The sequence below is a fragment of the Parasteatoda tepidariorum genome, chromosome 4 (genome assembly GCF_982258835.1).
Source record: "Parasteatoda tepidariorum strain Cologne lab strain chromosome 4, Ptep-v5.0, whole genome shotgun sequence".
NCBI classification, from domain to species: domain Eukaryota; kingdom Metazoa; phylum Arthropoda; class Arachnida; order Araneae; family Theridiidae; genus Parasteatoda; species Parasteatoda tepidariorum.
The window spans coordinates 48796714-48817494 of record NC_141758.1 but is presented as its reverse complement, the minus strand read 5'-3'; the positions used below and the strand labels follow the sequence as shown (position 1 = coordinate 48817494).

General features: G+C 26.4%; 1 protein-coding gene across 1 annotated transcript; it reads left to right on the top strand.

The window, feature by feature from the left end:
* The first annotated feature begins 8918 nt into the window (after positions 1–8918).
* Positions 8919–17897, top strand: LOC107450721 (uncharacterized). The gene is made up of 3 exons (XM_016066594.3): positions 8919–9105; positions 14542–15226; positions 17741–17897. The coding sequence occupies exons 1-2, from the start codon at positions 9091–9093 to the stop codon at positions 15196–15198; spliced, it is 672 nt and encodes a 223-aa protein (XP_015922080.1). The 5' UTR covers positions 8919–9090; the 3' UTR covers positions 15199–15226; positions 17741–17897.
* The last annotated feature ends 2884 nt before the right edge of the window (positions 17898–20781 follow it).

Below are 20781 nucleotides of genomic sequence, written 5' to 3'. Positions count from 1 at the left end.
AATTAATATGATTTTTTAAGAGGCAAGCGAAGCTTAAGTGTTCCTTCACTGGTTAGCTTACCCTAGTCTCAATTTTTTTTTTTCAAATTTGATCTCGTTTTGATAAAACATTACTTTAACGTAACTTTTGATCAAATATAACTCAGTTGGCAAGCACATTGAAATTTGCCATGTTCATCACATGGAGAAAAAAAATTCTGATTAAATTACCGTACTGTGTGATAATCACATTTTCGGTAAAGGAAAAAAATCATACTTTCGATTAATAAAGCCAAAATATACGGTATTTAAACGACTCAATTGATAAGTTTTCCGTTCATAGGGTAATGATTTATCGGAAGTTCCGGTATTCAAAATTATAGCTCTCATTAGAATATTATGTAGTAAAAAATACAGAACTGAAAAGTAAATTTAAGCAAATAAAGGGTTTTAATGCCATGCTCTAAGGCAGTGATTCTCAACCACTGTGCCGCGGCACTTTTGTGTGCCGCCAAATTCTTAAAATGTGCCGCCAAATTTTAGAAATGATACAATAAAAATTAAGATGTTTTTTTTTTATTATGAATAAAGTTTAAATTAAAGAAAAGCGTATAGGGTAAACTAACCAGTGAAGGAACACTTAAGCTTCGCTTGCCTTTTAAAAAATCATATTAATTTCAAAATTCGTAATTTTAGTTAAATGACAGTGTCAACATATTTGTTACTAATTGCAAATTATGTGAAAAGATTGTAGAGAACTTACATAATATTGTTTTAAAGTTTCAGAGGTTCAAATAGCAAGTAGTAAGAAGACCAAGTGAAGGAACAGCTCTTACCAGTGAATGAACACCCAGTAAAGGAACACTTAATTTTGGTTATTTTTTAATGCTCTTTATGAATTTATAAGCCATACAAATATTTAAAAACAAGCCTATTCTTGAAATTATAACATATAAATACTTGGAAAATTTCAACTTTTTTTTGTAATCATGAATGAAAATTTAAGTGTCAACATATTAACACATACTGTTCATTCACTTTGAAATCTATGCCCAGTAAAGGAACGTGCCTGTTCCCTCACTGGTTAGAAGTTGTTTTTCGTATTTTTAACATACTTTTGATGCGGAACATCACTATAGGTACAAGAAAATTAAAGTTTATCTTTTATTTTCATTAACTTAGAAAAAAAAACCAGTAAAGGAACACTTGTTCCTTCACTGGTTTTTCTTCATTTGGTGATCCAGTGAATAAACAGCCCCTTATCTCAGTACTTTATTATGCTATGATGCTTAAAAAAAATAAACGTTACTTCAATAACTATATTTTGAATTCTTATTTTAACAGTGAGAAAAATAAAGCTATTACATGCAATTAATTCCACTTCAAACATATAAATACAAACACTCTCCTTATAATTTTTTCAGAGAAACAAGGTGTTGCAGTGATAATAAAAAATTCAAAAATTTTTCCAGAGAAGTCTATTTGACCAGGTAATCCAAAACATTGCTAGATGACTTCCTATTGTTTGGCAGTAAGCTATTGTTACCAATTAATCTAAAGAAAAACTTTCAAATTCTTATTTTTAATCAATATATATGAAATGTTCCTTCACTGGTTGGTTTACCCTATATATATATATACATACTTTTTATAATTTTTCCGCGCTTTTACCACGTGAACATCTTTGTCGGCGATTGTATTGTCTCTGACAATCTTAAAATAAGATGGAAGTGTTTAAATTGTATATGACACACAATTTTGAAAAATGTTGTAAGAACTAATCATTAAAGTAAGCTATGCAATTAATAAACAAATTAAAAAAGGATAACTAAAAAAACAAATACATAAAAAACAAATTAACTAAGGATAACTAACAAAAATTAAGCTAACAATTAATTAGCAAAAGAACTAGTTAACAAGAAATCACACAAAAAATAACAGTTAATAACTATAGAAAACAAGCTAACAATTAATAACCAGCAAAAAAATAAATAACTGTTACTAACTAATAAAAATTGGTCGAAAGAAATTATTAATCCCTTATTAAATGTGCTTTTGTCGTACATTTATTTTATTTCACATTCAAAATTATTATCACAAACTATTTAACACAGTGTAAAATAAATAATTAAACAACTTTTAATCTAATTTTTTTCATTGTGTACTGTCAAATTTCGAAATCGATAAAAGTGTGCAGCAACAAAAAAAAAAGGTTGAGAATCACTGCTCTAAGGTATCATGATAAAATTATTAAATTTTATCACATATTATAAAACCATATTAGATCATTAGTTTTACCACTCTCAAAACTTTTCGGTAAAAAGAGCCGAGTTTATTAGTGTCCCCATAGGAACAATATAAATTTGATCGTATTCTGGAAGTTCTGGCTATATTTTTTTTCTCATTGTTTGACCTTTTGGAAATTCATATTCCAGACGATTTTTTTTTTTTGTTAAGATGGGTTTTTAACTGAACTTCTCTTTAAACTGGATATTTTCTTTACTTTATTTTACTCCATGCACACTTTGCAAAAAATAAATTCCTGTCAACAAGCCAATAACAGCAAAATTAAGAAAAATATAAGTATATGAAATATTCAAAGGTGCATCAATTGCATGATTTTGAACACTTAAATGTAATATTAAGGAATACCGTTCACCAACTTCGAAAAGCATTTACAATATTTTGCAGTTTTTTCTAGATAAAGATAGTTAAGATAAATATTACTTATCCAATTTGAACCATACAATTTAATTAATACCATATCCAATTTAATCATTTACAGTTTAACCCTACGGATCATTAGACCATACTTTTTAATACTTTAAAATACGAAATTGTTTTTATTTCGTAAAAGCTCTATGCATTTCTGAGCCCCTTTATTTGTGCACAATTTCAGATTTAGATAAAAAATGTATTAGGTTGAATCAATTAACCTAATAATTTATTAGGTAAAATAAAAATTTTATTTGGTTGAGAATTTTATAAGGGTGATTCTCATATTACACTGTTAGAAATTTCTCGGAAAAAATAGTTATATAACAATTCATTGAATGGTTATTTTACCATATTTAATCAAAACAGTCAAATAACCATAAATAAAATGGTAATCAAACTGTTAAGTTTGAGAAAAATTCTTTATTAACTGCTTTCACCTAATACAGTTAAACAACCAGAATTTTATCGCACCTACTAGAACCACCTAAAGAAGATACTGTGTACCTATCATAGCCGAGCGGGCTTATATGTCAATCTCATGACCGACAGAACTAGAGTTCGAGTCCTAGTTTTGACACCACCCCCATTCCCTTCAACACATGAAGAATTTATAGTGTCCGGCACCTTACGAAAAGTCGAGTTAGTATGTCTAGTTAAATAATTATATTTCTTCACGTTTTTGAAAAATGCTAGTTGTAAATGGTTAAAAAACTGTATAGTTTTGTATTCATGGTTTTATAACCATACTTTTGGTAAATGGTTACAAAACCACAAAGGAGAAAAATGTCCTTTACTGTAAACTTTACGGTTAATCGGATGGACAGACAGCTGGCAGTTATTTTACCATAGTTTCAGAATGAAAATTTTAACAGTGCAATATTCTAAAATTATCAATTATCGAAATGTTGCAAATATAGTAGTAGCTATTTCAAGCACAAAAATAAAATATAAATTAGCAGAATAATCTGCATGAATTTTCATGATCTTTTTACGATCACCTCGATTGGTATATTCATTTTATTTACTCATTTTTATTTATTTTATTTTTATTTATTTTATTTTTATTTTTACTTTCGTAGCATTATTTCAAGAACTTTGACAGACCTGCAATGCTTTGAAGACTTAATAATTTATCATGCCGTTTTTATTTTCTGAAACTACTTCACTCCCCATAACTCTCTAATTTTTTATTAATCGAACAAAATTTTTAATTTAATTCACTTAGAATAAATTTAAACGCATTAAGTGGACATTGCGGTGAAGAAGAAAAATTGTTAAATTTGCCATTTATATATTTTTACACAATCATTATCTGTAGATAAAGGATTAAAAAAAAGCTTTATGATTACATAAATGATTTATTATTACATATTTATGATTACATAAATGGTACTGAATTATGACGTTTTTATACGTGAATGAAATATATTCTGAATATTTTATTTAAGATCCGGAAGACAAGTCCTTCGTGCTGTATGTCACTCTCCATTTTGCATAAATTGCTAGAAATTTGTTGTATAAATTGCTAGAAATTGCTAGAAAAATATTCCTTTTTTATTTTTTGGCATATTAGTTTATAATTTTTAAGATTCAAGTCATTCTCGAAATATGTAGTCACTGACATGAACCTAGAGACACAAAAGTGACTTGATCAATTTATTCCTTGTGTTTGTTTCTTGTTTTTATTTTGTATTGCATTGCATTGAAATAATATGTTTCATTCATTAATTTATCTTACCTTATTTACCTTAATTCCTTTGATCGAGTTGTTCAAAAAAAAAATTTTTACTTAAACAATAAGACCAACACAGATTTATTAAAATAAAATTAATGTGCAGAAATTTAAAAAAAATTTAAAAATTCTGAGAAATCGCAAAGAGAAAAAATTTTTCTTGCTTTATAATTTGAAAAATGTTTGAATTTAATGTTTAATTTTGTTTTTAAATAAATCATGTTTTTTATTATTGTTTTTACTATTTTTTTAATGAAATTGCCAGTGTACAAAATAATAAGTCTATAAAATGAACATGTCTGAAAATTTTCTGAAACCTAATCAACCTGATTGTTTTAAGTTGCAATTTCTTACTTTTTCATTCAGTAGCATGAAAAAGTTTTTCTTCTTCTTTTTTTTTCTTTCAATTATTTTATTTTTAAAAAAGGATTTATATCACCTCACAATTTCTTTAAACGAAACAATACGAGAAACAACTTGTTCACAGATACTTTGATTCTACATTTAACAAGTAAAATACAAAAGAATATGAAAAAAATATGAAATTAGAATTTATATTTTTTTAAGGAATACAGTAAATATAAATAAGTATAATGAATATAAATAGGTATAGTAAATACAAGTAATTAAGGCAAATATAAGTAAACCATAAAATAAATAAAAATATTTAAATTCACTTAGATGAAAATTATTTAAATGATTGTATATACTTTAAAAGCATATTTTAGAATGTATAAAAGGTAAAATAAAAATATATACATTTAACACTTGAAATTCTATAGAGTATATTCTATAGAATTTCTTCAGCGTTTTAACTGCCAATACTCTTCTGCAATCAATTTCTTTTAAAACTCATTGATTTTAAAATTATTATTTCCTCAAAATTTCTTTCATTTGCACAATTATTTTTCATTAAGAAAGGCAATTTATTTTGCCGAATGAACTGTTAGAACTGTGTCATTAATCGCATACCTTTAGAATGAAGTATAGCTTCCTTTTGCTTTTTTCATTTTAATTTAATAATTTTATTTATGAGAAATCGGCTTTAATAAATGCTGTACGAAGACATAAAAAATAAAAAGTTTTCCTTAAAGCTCTTTGAAAATTAACATGAAATTTTAATTAAATTATGGCTGAGAATGCCAAAGTATCATTTGAAAAGAGAAGAATTTCTTAATGAAAATGAATTTTATTTATTATGAATTGTTTCTGTAAGGAATGTTTATTGTTTAAAATTGAAATGAGTTTATGAGCAGTTCGAACTATAAGAAATGCTGTTCAAATGTTTGAAATTATTTATTTAGAACAATAATAATCGATATCCAATCTTGATCCGATTCTTAAATTATACAGTCGGCGAAATGAAAATTAATCAACCTAAATATTTTCAAATCTGATCTCAGGATTTTCCCGTTCAACAAAGTGACGAAATCAGTCATAAAAATGTAATTTCTCTGAATAAAATTACATCATTTTCCGACCAATTCGGATTTTTGGCACTCAAAATAGCATTTATAAAAAATGCTTTCTTGAAAATAGTTTTCCTTTAAAAAGCAATACTTCTTAATAAATATTTATTATTACTTTATTTAAAAATTATCGAAAACAGTTAAAAATATAAAAACTTTTACAACTATTTTCACAATTTAATTTTAAGTTATAAGACATACTATTAAAATTCGAACCGAGAAACAAAAATATTTAAAAAAAAAAATTTTGAATATTAATTTGCCAGAAACTATTCAAACGATTTCATTCAAATTTCAGATTTCCTTTCATTTAAAGTCTACATAATTAAGGATGTGGCCGGGATAGCCAGTTCGTGGGTTCGAACCCCGCAGGCCGAAGACTCCCCGTGTAGTAAAGTGACTGATGCACGTTAAATATGTCGAGTCGCAAAAGTCCTCCATGTTCCCATAATAAATCAGTACCTCTGGGAGTACTGTATTGAAGATCAATCGTTCTCTGATTCAGGTCAATATTACGATCTGTGGATGAATGAATGGATGTATGAATGGGTCCGCCCTATAAACGGGTGCGACGTATGGTGTGGCAGAAGCAAAATTCTTGGCCATAGATGGCGCCACTGAAAAACAAGAAACGCACACTCTACCTTAAATTTGCTCGGTTTCACCAAGCAGGCTTGCCCGTGTGGCAAGTGGCATTAGAAACAACAACAATAATAATTAAGGATATGATAATTTGTACAATTGGAGTCAACTTTTTTTATCATTATTAAATTAGTATTTTTGCTTCATTCAATAAAACATTACCATGAAATATAAATTTCGATTTCAATTGTTCATGTTTTCAAATATATCAATTTATATTTCATACTGTTTTAAACTATATTACTTTCTAATTTATAGTACACTATTAGCTTCTGTGGTATTTCAATAAAAAATTTTGTCATTAACGTATGTAGCATTACATATTATATAGCAGCATTACATATTATATTAACTATATAACGCTCAGAGAAAATACTTCGCATGAAAATTAAGACCCAAATTTAATAACAGCCTATCCCTGTATACTGCGTAAATCAAATGAAACATTGGTTCAATTATCAAATTATTTTTACGATTTACAATTTTCAAGACTAAAAATTACGAAATTATTTTTGAAACATATGATAGCCAATAATGCTAATAGTAGTAAGACTCAGTAATAGTTTTGACCAATAACACTAAAAGTGATAGTTTTGACCGGTACTTTAGTTTTACTCTGTATCAACTAAGTCTCAAAATAATAAGTCTTCTTTATCAGTTTTTAGCAATTATATACCGATAACTAAACAATGTTGAATTGCGAAAAATTAATATCCCATGACTTTTTTTGTAATTCTTTTATTTCCGAATCAAAATAATGCACATTTTTGAAAGGTATTCGTATTTTGCGTGAAACGAAAACATAATTAATTGATGATTTGAGGTGAAAAATCACGCTAAACAATTTTCAGCTACTCAACCGTTTGCCTAATTGGCATTTCCTCTTTATAATAGTCACTTCTGTATTACCCGAGACATTTTGTTCCGCAAGAAAGAACTTGTTAAATTTAGTATTAGTTGCGCAAAAGAGCTTGTTAAATCAACCAAATTTAATTATTTGTCTAATTTTATGGATACAATGCAAAAGCCTTATACATTTCGAGGCAAAATAATTATATTTTAGTAAATAGATGCGCAATAAACTTAATAAACTTAATTTCCAAGAATAGTACTTATGGATAAATCGTAAAAATTTATGCTAAATACTACCAGAATATGGTAAAATTTGCACTGTTTCTGCCTCTATGGGAACACCAAAAAACTCGGTAATTTTTCGCTTCGGTAATGATTTTGGTAAAATTAACAATAAAATATGGTTTTATGTGATAAAATTTGATAAAATTCAATAATTTCATCGAGTTATCTGAGAGCGAGGCATAAAAACCATTAATTCGGTTAAATTTACTTGTCAGTTTTGTATTTTTTACTAAATAACTGATAATGAGAACTGTAATTTTTAAAACTATTATTTCTGGTAAGCCTTTGCCATATGAACGGGAAAATTACCATATGACTGGTTAAAAATTATTAGTAAAAACTTTAGATAGTCATTTTTGGGAAAAGTTATAAAATTATATTTCTTATCTAAAAAACCACTGTTTCCGATATATCATGAAAAAATAAAGCATACTTTCTTTGTTTATCCACCTTTAATATTGCCACAAAATGCATCTGTATATGTTTATTATGTCATTAAACATTCTTATATGTTTTTCATAGTACCAAATAAATAAAAATACTTGTTTCAAACTTTGAACAGCTCAATAAATAGTCTTAAGGTGCATTCTTTTATCATTTAAATACTTAATCAAAAGACTAATATCAATCTCAGAATTCGAAAGAACACGTCCTTGATTACTTGTAAGTGGCCATGCGAGGACAATTACATTTCCTGTACAAAAAACCATTTAATATGACAAAAACATTCCATAAAAAACAATAACAAAGCGAAAGAGGCTGATTACTTTCTCGAATAGAGAGTGTTAATTTTATTTACTTTTTTCTTTGATTAGAATGGCAACATACAACGCTCCGCTGAATCTGAAAGCGAAGATCTCAACGACTCATAAATTAAGTCTTTTGTTAAAAGAGAAGAAATATCGTAATGTAAGATTACGCTTTATCTTCATGTAAGTATATTATGTATTTTAATTAATTGCTTTGTTGAGTATCCACAAGTATATATATTTAACAAAAGATTAAACTTAAATTCTTGGTTAGTCTCACGCAAACGATATTTTTCTATTCTTGTTGCGTTCGATTTCGATTTGGCAAACGATATGGATGTTAACTAATCCATAACGCGTTGTCTTCCGTTATAAATTAATTTTTTTTTCTCTCAAGGTGGTATTTTCCCTTTCTGAAACATCACGTATATATTGTGCTTGGACTAGTTCACTTTGGAATGTCACGTGACAAAAGAAAAACTTGACGCTAAAGGTCGCGAAGAAAGTTTTTCAATGGAGGCGGGGCCTTTTACTTTCATACGCTGGGATGCAACCTAGTTTTACTTACGGGTCCATCTTATATAAAAGCTCGAAATTTTTGAAATGTTGACATTTTATAACAGAGAATTATCATAACTAACGTACTATAACAAAGTTAACTGCAATGAACCACTTTGCTGTGAGTACTTATTTTTTGCTCTTGATCATTCATGTAAAAAAAAATTTAAAAATTATAAAACATTAAATATAAAATTTTATTTTAACTGTAAAATAATTATGAAATTTTGTTTTAACTGTAAACCAATTAAGAAATTTAACTATGACAGTAAAATAACTTAAATTTAAAACCACATTAAAAGTAAAATTTTTCCATAGCGATATTCAATTTTTATGGTATCATTTAAAAAATATTATGAATCTTCTTCTTATGAATAAAAATTTAATCTTTAAAAAAATTTTTGAAACTTAAATTCGCTGAAACTTAAAATTAAATTATTCCTTATTAAATTTTTTTTTATGAAATTATTTTTTCTTATTAAAAAAGTTTAAATAATTTCAAGTAATTAACTTCGAAATGAAAAATTTTATGAACTTTTAAAATTTATCATTAAGAATTCTGAGATATTAAAATTTTTATCTTAAAACAGCTAATGAATTCTTCCAATTGCCAATGAAAAAGCGAACAATAAAAAGCAAGCAATAGATTTATCTCCGATCCTTCTAACTGAGCTCTATGCAAACTCCTAAGCTTTTTTTCCAAAGGTAAAAGGAAATATTGTATCGAGTATTAGCGCAAACTAACCCATATTTGAATCATTGCATTACATGCAGATGAAAACGGCCCAAGTCCCTTCTCTTTAAAATGAGAGCAAAAAAGATTAACACGTGAACATATAAAAATCCATAACGCATAAAATAAAAATAAAAACTTTAAGTTAATAAACTTGAATATTTATTACGAAACAAATTATACTCGCATCAGTTTTATTAAAAAATAAATCACTCGAAAATTTTATCAATAGCTTATAATTTTAATAAAACTAACTCAATTGGAATACTAAAACCAATCTTGGTAATAAAATATTATTCTGTTGTTAGTATTTATTATAAAAATAATGCTAGGAAACTAAAATACTAATCACTTTGCAAATACCAAATATGCAAGCATTGAGAGAAATAATGTGTTAGAGAATAAAAGCATTGTTAAATAGTTTTCTGCAAAGATATCTCTTGAACATTCATTATTTACTATCTTATTACTATTAATTTATTATCTTGTTTATTTATTTATTCTTTATTTACTGTATTGAATATACATTAAACCAAATCGACTGCAATGTGTTTAATTTTCGTATTAGCAATTTATATGCAATTCGCATAATTTGAATTTTGTAATAAAAATTTGAAAGTTGAAATTGTTATTAAAATAAGGTTTTTGTATTTTCAGATGAAATATAATGACACAATAAGTGAAATATACATTCATTAATCAATATTCGTAAATATTCATTCATAATCTTGGAGATAAAAGAATATGTACTTATCATTTTGTATAACAATGTTATAATATATTATACAAAATAAATATTATATGAATAATTGTCATTTTCTGGGTTATAGATATAACCTTGCAATATTATTTCTATACAGGTCACGGAAATTGACGAAACTCTGAAATTATTTTTTATCATTAAATATAATAGTCTAATGAGGAGTCTTTTTTCCAGGAGTTGTAAAAATTGTGTACATATTTAAACTAATATATGACTTAGTTCTTTTCACCAGTTTAAAAAATGATACTGAAATTTAAAATGCGTTTTTCTCCATGATCATTCTTTTCTTTTTTTTTTCATTTTAAGAACGATATGATTTAGAAACAATAAAAAATAACTCTAAAAAGATGGATATTTTTTTTAGTCTTTTTATTTATCTTTCATTTATACAAGAAATGAACATATAGATCAATTTTAAACTATACATTAAAAATATTAAAAATTGATATTAAGTCTGTACAATATTTAACTTGTATTAAAAATTTTAAAAACAATTTCAGGTATGAACATTTTAACTCAAAATAATTTCAAAGTATAACATTTTCATTTACAGTAAAAATCAAAAAACAAATTAAAAATTTAAACTACTTTTTAAATGTATCATTACGAAATATCTTGGAAAAAAATCAAAAGAGTGCAATCATTTAAGGATTTTTAAGCTGTGGCTAAATGAATTTATTAACAAAATATTCAGATACATTAAAATCAGAAATTTTGAAAAAACAAAATATTTGATTTAAACATTATATGATCGCAAAAACATTTTTTTCTTTCAAAAATTTAAATTAAATGTTAGTTTTAAATAAATGTATAGCTTTAATAGTATTAGCACACTGAGAAAAATATGTGATAGAAATTACCAGAATATGGTAAATTTTTTCGTGTTTCTGGCTATATGGGAACACCAAAAAGCCCATCTATAATAATTTGGCACTGGTAAATTAATATATGATAAAATTAACAATAAAATATGGTTTATTAATGTTTGATAAAATTTAGTATGTGTGATAAAGGTTAGTAAGTTTATCATGATATCTAAACCTTAGACCACGGCACAAAAACCATTTATTCGGTTAAATTCATTCTTCAATTTTGCACCCATTTTTTTACAAAATATGTGGTTATAAAAGCTATAATTGTGAAAACGTGAATTGCCAGTAAACCGTTACCAAATGAATGATTTAAATACCGTTTATTTCGGTTTTTATTATAAGATTTTGTGTTTTGTTTTCCAGAAATATCATCAACAGCTCGGTAATTTTACTAGAATTCTTTTCTCCGCTCACTGATATCATATAGTAAACATTTATTCAGAACTACGTAGTTAATATAACTTAAGAATTATGATAGTATTTAGTACAATTATTATTTTTTTCAAAGTTTCCATTAACTTCGACCTTAAAATATTCTTCTTTTTTTTTCTTTTTTTCTTTTTTTGGTAGATAAAAGTTTAGTGGTAATGAATTCATTTTAGTTATTTTATTTCAAGTATTGAAATTAAATTTCAATGCATTTATTTCAAACATATTTTCAAAATTTACTTAAAAATATCTTAGACAATTATTAATGTTTTGAGTAATAAATCAACCGGTATTATCAATCCGGTATTATATGATTTTCATTATAGATAAGATCATATATAGATAAGATCATATATAGATAGAACGCAATAGAAAAGTAAATTGTAAGATATACGAATGTTCACGTCATTTTAAATTCTATAATTCTAAAAGATCAAATTCAAAATTCAAACGGAATCTATAGAAAAGCTCTCTAGAAATTAAAATTTAAAAGCACAACTTTAAAAAAAAAAAATTTACGTTGAAACTATTTGACCGATTTCGTTAAAGCTTTATCGTATTTTTCGTATATTTTTTTTTAATTTGAAATTGATTTAAAAAGAAAATAATAGTTTCAATTCTAACAATTCAAAACAGTTTTGAATATTATTAAAATAAATAATACAAAAACACAAAGTAATCATAAAAAGCTATGCTTTGTATGATAAACGACTTATTACTTCGCATGGAATATATTTTAAGTAAACGAGTTTTTTAATCGTGTGGAAAAACGTTTCAATTCTTTCATATTGCTTTAATAAATTTGCGTAATTAGTTAAAACATCATAAATTTGAATAAATAATTATTATTAATTGATAAAATTAATTAAGCATTATAAATTGGGATAATTAATTAAAGCATTTGATTTTTCATTATTAGTCATAGAATTTTGAATTATAGCAATCACTTGTTATTAAATTAATTGTTATTAATTTATATAATTAATCCAAATTGATTAAACGTATATACCACGAATAATTAAGATTGTATCTTAATACATAAAATACTGATATTTAGATCAAAAGTTACATCTGATAATTAGTTAAAGCATTGGGATAATTAATTAAAGCATTTTATTTTTCATTATTAATCATAGAATTATGAATAATAGCAATCACTTGTTATTAAATTAATTGTTATTAATTTATATAATTAATCCAAATTGATTAAAAACATATACCTCGAATAAGTGAGATTGTATCTTAATACATAAAATACTAATATTTAGGTCAAAAGCTACATCTGATTTTTATTTTATGCGCCAAATATTAAATCAATATTAAATCAAATATTGAATCAAATATTAAATTTTGATACTTGATTTTAATATTAACTTCTAATATTTGACTTGAATATTATTTTAATATTAAATTTTAATATTTGATTTTAATGTTATTTTAATATTGAATTTTAATATTTGACTTTAATATTATTTTGATATTAAATTTTAATATTTTTTTCGCAACTTTAAGTTTTGAAACAAACTATTTTTTAAATTGACTAATATTTTTTATTTCTTCAAAACGCACATAAACAATATCTTTGCGACCTCTTTTTCTAATATTTTGTTTTCCTTCTTTTATTTTTAAAAGCACTTTTAAATACACTTTTTTTCAATTGATTGTGACTCATTAATTCAATTGATGTAACGCTTTCAATTCAGTGCTTTTTAAATGTTTAGTTGAAAACATTGATTGTACATTTTATAAATTCTAAATAAATATAATGTATTTAAAGAAAATGCTTTTGAAAAATGTTGAGTAAACAAAATATTTTCATTTGAAAATTCTTTTGAAATATTTCAAAAAATTTAATCTGTTTCCTTTTATTTGAATTTGTCATAGTTTTCTATAATTTACTTAAAAAAATTCAAACTAATCGGAACAATAATTTCAACATCCACAGCTTATGATTAATCCATGCAAGAATGTGTCTTCAAAAAATCTATATTTTGATTATATATAATGTATATTTTACTCTTTCCAAAATATATAGATATTTTATTAAATTTTGTTGAATTCAGTTATGTAATACAAAAGTAATAAATGATAAGAACGTATTGGCATATTATTGTTGAATAAATATGATTTAATTATACTTGTAATCTGAATATTTTTAGATGCAATGCTCTGATCAAAACTATAATTATTCACGTAATCGATAATTTCCTTTGTGAAAATTATCTTTTATAACGTGAATTAGATTAAAAAAGTTACGCATGCATATATTTGATTTATGTAATAGATTTTTGAAGCTAAAAAGAATGAAGCATTCCCTTTGCGAAAAAAAAGTTCTTAGGCCCTTCAGGAAGCTTCACAAATGGAAGTTAATGATGTTTTATTAAATAGTGGAGATTTTGTTACTGTTGTAACTTAATCATATTCAGTTGATGAAAGCTTTTAAATTTTTTTAATTTTGAATTGTTTAGAAAAATTAATGCTGTTATTACGCATAAAAGGAAATGAAAAAGAATTATTTATTTCGCCTGATTGAATTGTTTCTATTAGCGAGTATACTTAAATAATGTATTTGATTTGAGGACACGAAAAACTTAAAGGATTCTACTTAAAAAGTTAAAATAAAAATAACAAAAATTCAAAATTGTTTATTTTTTATAAATATTAATACTTCTTATATTTTTTAAATCTTTATCTAAATAATAAATTAATTAATATAAAAAAATATGAGTTAGAGATTAATTTAATTATTTCCTTTTTCAGATTGCTCTTCTCTTGTGCTCAGTTGTAGCAGCAAATGCTGGAGGTTTAGGAGCGTACGGTGGTCAAGGATCAGTAGGCTATGGATATGGTTCAGGAAGTAAAGGATACGGTGGATATGGCAGTCATGGTCTTGGTGGATATGGTGGTTACGGACTCGGAGGATACGGTGGTGGCCATGGACTTGGAGGATATGGTGGATACGGAAAAGGCTTAGGAGGAGGTTATGGAGGATATGGTGGATATGGAAAAGGCTTAGGAGGAGGTTATGGAGGATACGGATTAGGGGGTTACAAAGGAGATTCTGGACTTGGCGGCTATGGTGGTTATGGTAAAGGATTAGGTGGTTACGGGGGTTATACTTCAGGACATGGTTACAACTACGGATACTCCTCCTATGGGAAAGGACTTGGAGGATATGGAGGTTATGGAAAAGGAGTGGGTGGATATGGTTCAGGCTATGGACTTGGCGGTTATGGAAAAGGTTTGGGTGGTTATGGAGGAAAAGGTCTTGGTGGATATGGAGGTTTAGGACAAGGAGGTTTAGGGCATGGCGGTTATGGAATTGGTGGATATGGAGGAAAAGGGTACGGAGGCTTTGAAGGATATGGAGGACACGGATTAAGTGGTTACGGAAGCTATGGAAAATTGGTTCACTGAGGAAATCTGTTTAAAGGTTGTATCTGAAGTAAGTGCTTAATTTCATTCAAGTAACTTTATTGCTTATCCAGTTAAGTATAAGAAAGGCAATATACAGGGGAAAATACGTACTATAAAGTTTTTAAATTTTTAATAGGATATTGCAAAGTTATTACAAACATGTGTAAGTTATGACAATTACTTTTTTAATTTTTCATTTAAGCAAAATTAGGAACAATGCAATAAGCAAATAAACATGAACTTAACAATGTAAAAAAAAAAATTTGTATTAATTCTAAACTAAAAATTTAAATTAACGCTATATTGTTCGGCTGTTGTATATTAAGCAAATATGATATGTCAATCAATATCTTTGTTACATGTAGTTTAATCAATTTGTCACCTTAACCATTCTGTGACATTTGTTTTCCCTTATACTTAATTTAGCAAGTTTTTCACGTAAATAGAAACTATATAGCTTGAATAGCTAACACTTTATCTTATAAATTTTAGATTTTAAAATCAATAACAACTTTTAATTTCATTTACAAATTTTTATTTCATTACTTTAATCTTTTTTATTTATTTAGAATCTATAAAAATCTTTTATTTTATTCTCGGGACTCCTATTTATATGTATTACAACCTATGCATAAAAAATAATAACTTTGTCAAAATTTGGTTTTTGCTGGAGGAAATATGTAAATCTTTGGGAGAGAAATCTGATCTTTCGAATTTCTCATTTTAACAGACATAATTCATAAATTTAATTATAATTTCCAAAAATTTACCCTTTCTTTAGAGACTTTTGCGTATAATTGAATAAACATTATTGTTATATCAATGCTAAATAGGGTGCCCTGTAATAATCACTCTTAGTATATAATTTTAGTACCCTTATAAAACATAAAGTAAAAAATTATGTACGCTAGGTTCAATAAATTAATATTAAAGCTTGAAAAAACAAAAACGCTAGATTCACTACTAGAGAAGACGAGACTGAAAAACTCATAACCTGTTTTAATCTTTAATGAAGGAAAATTATTGGAAACACCTCTCAGTTTCATCAACAAATCCAACTGGTTTTATATTTTTCCTCTCTCCGTCCTTCCTAGTGATTTGACAGATTTTTGCGATTGTTAGTGTAACTCTTTTTTACTTCTTTTTTTTTTTTTTTTTTCTTTTTTGAAGACTCAAAAAATACTTGAATTAGAGGTAGCCATAACGGAACTCTGTGCCTAGAAAAAAATTTCGAAACACAGATAAAATTAAAACCAAAAAAAAATAAATACACTCTAAAATAAATTTTACAAAAAAGACTTTTAATAAGTTTTTATTGTTTCTCAAATCAGTATTATTTGTTTATTTAAAACATAATAATAGAAAAACATATTTTATTTTCCATAATTATTTTAAAATGATTTAAGGAATATGCTTTCTCTAAAGAACTATGATGTTCACTTCGCTCAATAACCTCCGTTGTTCTCATTCCTCATTCGCATGAAGTATGTAATAATTATAATTTTATGTCAAGTTTAACGAAATGGAAGGATCTAGGGATTTGATAAATAATCAACTGTATTTAAAAAAGTAATAAATGAGAAATCATTTAAAAGGGAGTTATCAAAGGTAAGAAATATAATGATAACCTTACATCATATAACGATTCGCAACAGTTTTTAATTCTCTTTGTTCTTTGTATTTTTAAAAATTTAACTCTCTCTTTCTCTCCCTCTCTGTAGTTGTATTTCAGTGGTCGGCAAATTGGCCAACATGGGTTTTTTTTACCTACAAGTTTAACAGTTATTAATTCTGTAACTAATGATAGAAATCAGAATTTTTTTCATTCCATCGAACTCCTTATACGAGTTTTACATTTTTCTACACACTTTCATAATTCTTAAGTTCAGATTAGATTTTGGTTTCATCAAGTTCAAATTTGATAGAGATTTTGAGCAGCAAAGCAAAATGAAACGTAAAACAAAAAAAAATTACAAATCACAAATAAGCACTTAAAATTGAAATTAACTTTCTAACAAATTAAAATTTCGAAAACAAATACTCCGTGTTAAGTTTATAAACAAACAAGTCTCCGTAGTTGAATTCCAACGACTTTTAGAGGGGCATATATGCTATTTTGCTCTGCAAGTTTAACATTTAATAATTCTTGAACTAATAATGAAATGTTACACGTTTTGTTCGATCATAATACCTGCACATTTTTTCTCCCCGTATTTATAACTTAAAGTTTCTATGTCGTATAATTTTTGGGTAGAAAACTAAAATGTAACGTTAAGTTGAACAGCCAAAAAAGAGTCGGCGGCATCAGCGGCTTTAACGACTTTTTAATAAAGTGAGAAGTTTTTATTACAAAGTAATAATATTTAAATTTCCATATTTTAACATAAATCTAATTTTATTATTCATAATGAGAGATAGAATTCGTGATTTTGAAACACAAAAATTATAACTAAATCATAAATTAATTTTTGATCCTTTTGTCATTTTTTTATGTAATCGCAAAGTGGTGGTTCCTTTTTATTAATTATGATTTTATTTTCAGGTATTGAAAGACAGTTAATTATGGTCAATTTTCCTATGAAACAGCCTTTCTTCTGTCGCAGCTGAAGTTAAAGGTGTTGTCGCTGTTCATATGTAATTTCACACAAGTTGCGTTTGTAAATTTTTTGTGATCAAACAAATAAAATGTTTTATTTTTATCGTTGGTGATTTATTTGTGTAAAATAATAATCAATATAAATTTGCATTTAATAAACATTTAGAAACAAGTAGCATGCAAAAAATTACACTGAATTTTCAAACTCTAAATGGGTTTTAATATAAAATGTAAATTTTAGTTATTAACTAGTTTAAATGCTGATAGCATTTTTTTTTATTTAACGGTTAAGGGGACACGGGACCTTTCAAATGAAAACTTGTTTTTTAATTTAATTTTACTATTATGAACATAATTTATTTATTTTTTAGCATATTTTAGGAAATAGGCCAAGTAAAAACAATTTTGGTCAAAATTTTTTTTAAAATTTAATAAAATATGAAAATTTTAAAAAATACAAAAATTGTCCCTTGTGTCTGAAATTTCATCCAAATAATTTAAAATTTTTTCTATAGATAGATAATGATGATATAAAGACTCTCTAGCATCAGTTATTGTTTCAGTTCAACAGGTTTTGAGAAAAAAAAATTGTTTAGTTCCGACGCTTTTTTTTCGAAAATTTTCATTTCCTCCTACAGTTAAAGTTGTATAAAAAACTTTATAATTAATATTTCGTGAAAACAATGCTACATTGTCTTTATAACAGTCATATGAAGCATATGAAGAATTTTCAGGCAAAATTTTCAAATATTCACACACAAGGGACAAATTATAGAAGTAAATTATGCAAAAAAAGTTAACGGAGAAAAACTACTTTTTTTGTGTAAATTAAATAAAATTCACTGTAATAGCTATAATATCATGCTTAAAATATAAAAAGAACTTCCGATGTATTCTTAATATAATGAATGCTAAATTTTTACCAATACAAACGATTTTTACATAAAAATATTGTTCGTTATGCATCATATCAATATGTCATGTAACCTTGAAACAAAGAAAAAAGATTATTTTTGTGTGCATAAAAATTACACTAAAAACATTATTCTCTATAATTTAAATAAAACAAATAATATATTTGATACCAGATAAATAAAAAAATTATTGACATTGACATAGGAAAAGCATATTGCAGAATTTCGATAACATGCTAGAAAATTTCATACAATTGAATTCAAAGTGCCCACAATTGTACGGTTAAACAAAAGTACGGTTAAAGTTAATTTGGCGTTGCCAAACAGTGTCACATTATACTAATTAAAAAATATTTTATAGAAATATTGATTTGAACATAAAAAAAAAATCAAAATAAGCTTGATAACTACAATGTAAACAAACAGACAGCTTATGGAACGTCAAAAGTGCCACGCCCACTTTTCAGAAAAATAGCTATAAAATCATAAAAAATCATCGTATCGAAAAAATTTGAACAACACGTGATTCAGGTTGACTATCTTTAAATTTTTAACAAAAAAAATTTTTTTTGAAAATTTTATGATTTCAAGGTCCCGTGTCCCCTTAACAGGGAACTTCTAGATACAGCATTGGACAAACTTGCCTTTGTAAAGAACTTCTCAATAAAATTGACCTGCATTTGTGTTGCATTGGAAAGGAAAAATCCTGGAAATGTTTTATATCAGTACTGTAGTCGGTGCGAGCCGGGTGCAGAATTTGAATCGACCAGCCATTGCCGAGATTCGAGCCTCGCTCATCTCATTTGGAGATGAACTTTCTTGCTCTCTGAGATATCGCAGCTCAAATCTTAATAATAAAAAATAATAGGTGATTGCTAAAGTTCGTAAGTGATCTGGATTAAGTGTAGTTACGCATATAAGTGAGATTTCAGAAAAATGTAGCTAAAAGAATAATTAAGTAGAAGCAATTAACTTAATTTAAAGTTGAAATTCAAGCAAGGCATTCATTTTTTGTCAGCGAAAAAAGACTTTTTTTTTCGTCACTCAACAGGCACTACAAAAGTTAAGAAAGTTAAACAGAAAGATTCTCCTAATTCACTTAATCTTGGCAGCTTAAATTTTCAAAAATTCTTTTCCTAGAAAATTAATTTGGAAAAGGTATTAAAACTTGATTAACATCACTTTTTGACTAGAAACCACAGAACTTTTAAAAAATAAACTAACTTTTAATAATAAACTTTTTAAAAAACACTAAATTTTTGAGTATTTTTTTATTATTAATAGAAAGCAACTAGAATAACTTTTTTTTAATGTATAGTAGTTTTAAGTTTTTAATGTTGGTGGTTTTTTTAAAATGTTTTTGTAAAAGTATATTTTAATTTCAGACTTTATAAATAAAATTAGTTGGCAAAACAATGCGAAAGTTGAATTTCGTGTTTTAGCCCGATAAAATGAACAGTTGTATGGAGTTATCTAGAACAATCAAAGCGTAACTTATATATAAGGATTTTAATATCTACATTGTTTTACAATTTTGCGTGTTACGGAAAAATCTATTTTTTTAGATCTATGAACTAATGCATTCCTTACTCGCTACCGCTCGCCAACCATCAAAGATTGCTTCGTAATCTTATAATATTCAGCTTGAGGACTAAGCTTACATCATTTACTATCAAGTTAGACCTGTTTGAAATGTGTCCAAATATTTCGCAATATAAATAATAGCAAAGAAGCCTGATGGCTGAGCGGTAGCGCTTCGCGCTGTCGTGCCACAGGTCCCTGGTTCGATCCTGGGGCCGGGCAAGGTTGATTCAGCCTTTCATCCCTTCAGTGGGTCGATAAATGAGTACCAAGTATGCTTGGGAACTAAACACTGGGGGTTCCGCGTTCGGCTGACCACCTGACCGGAACATCTGCTCCTGCACACCAGAGCCCAAGGTCAAGAAAACTGAGATGGGCACTAAAGACCTTGGCCCTCTATGGGCTGTTGCGCCACTGAGTTTAGTTTAAATAATAGCAAAAAATAAACTGAAACAGAAATAATTAATAAACAAAGAAATTATTTTTTCTCTC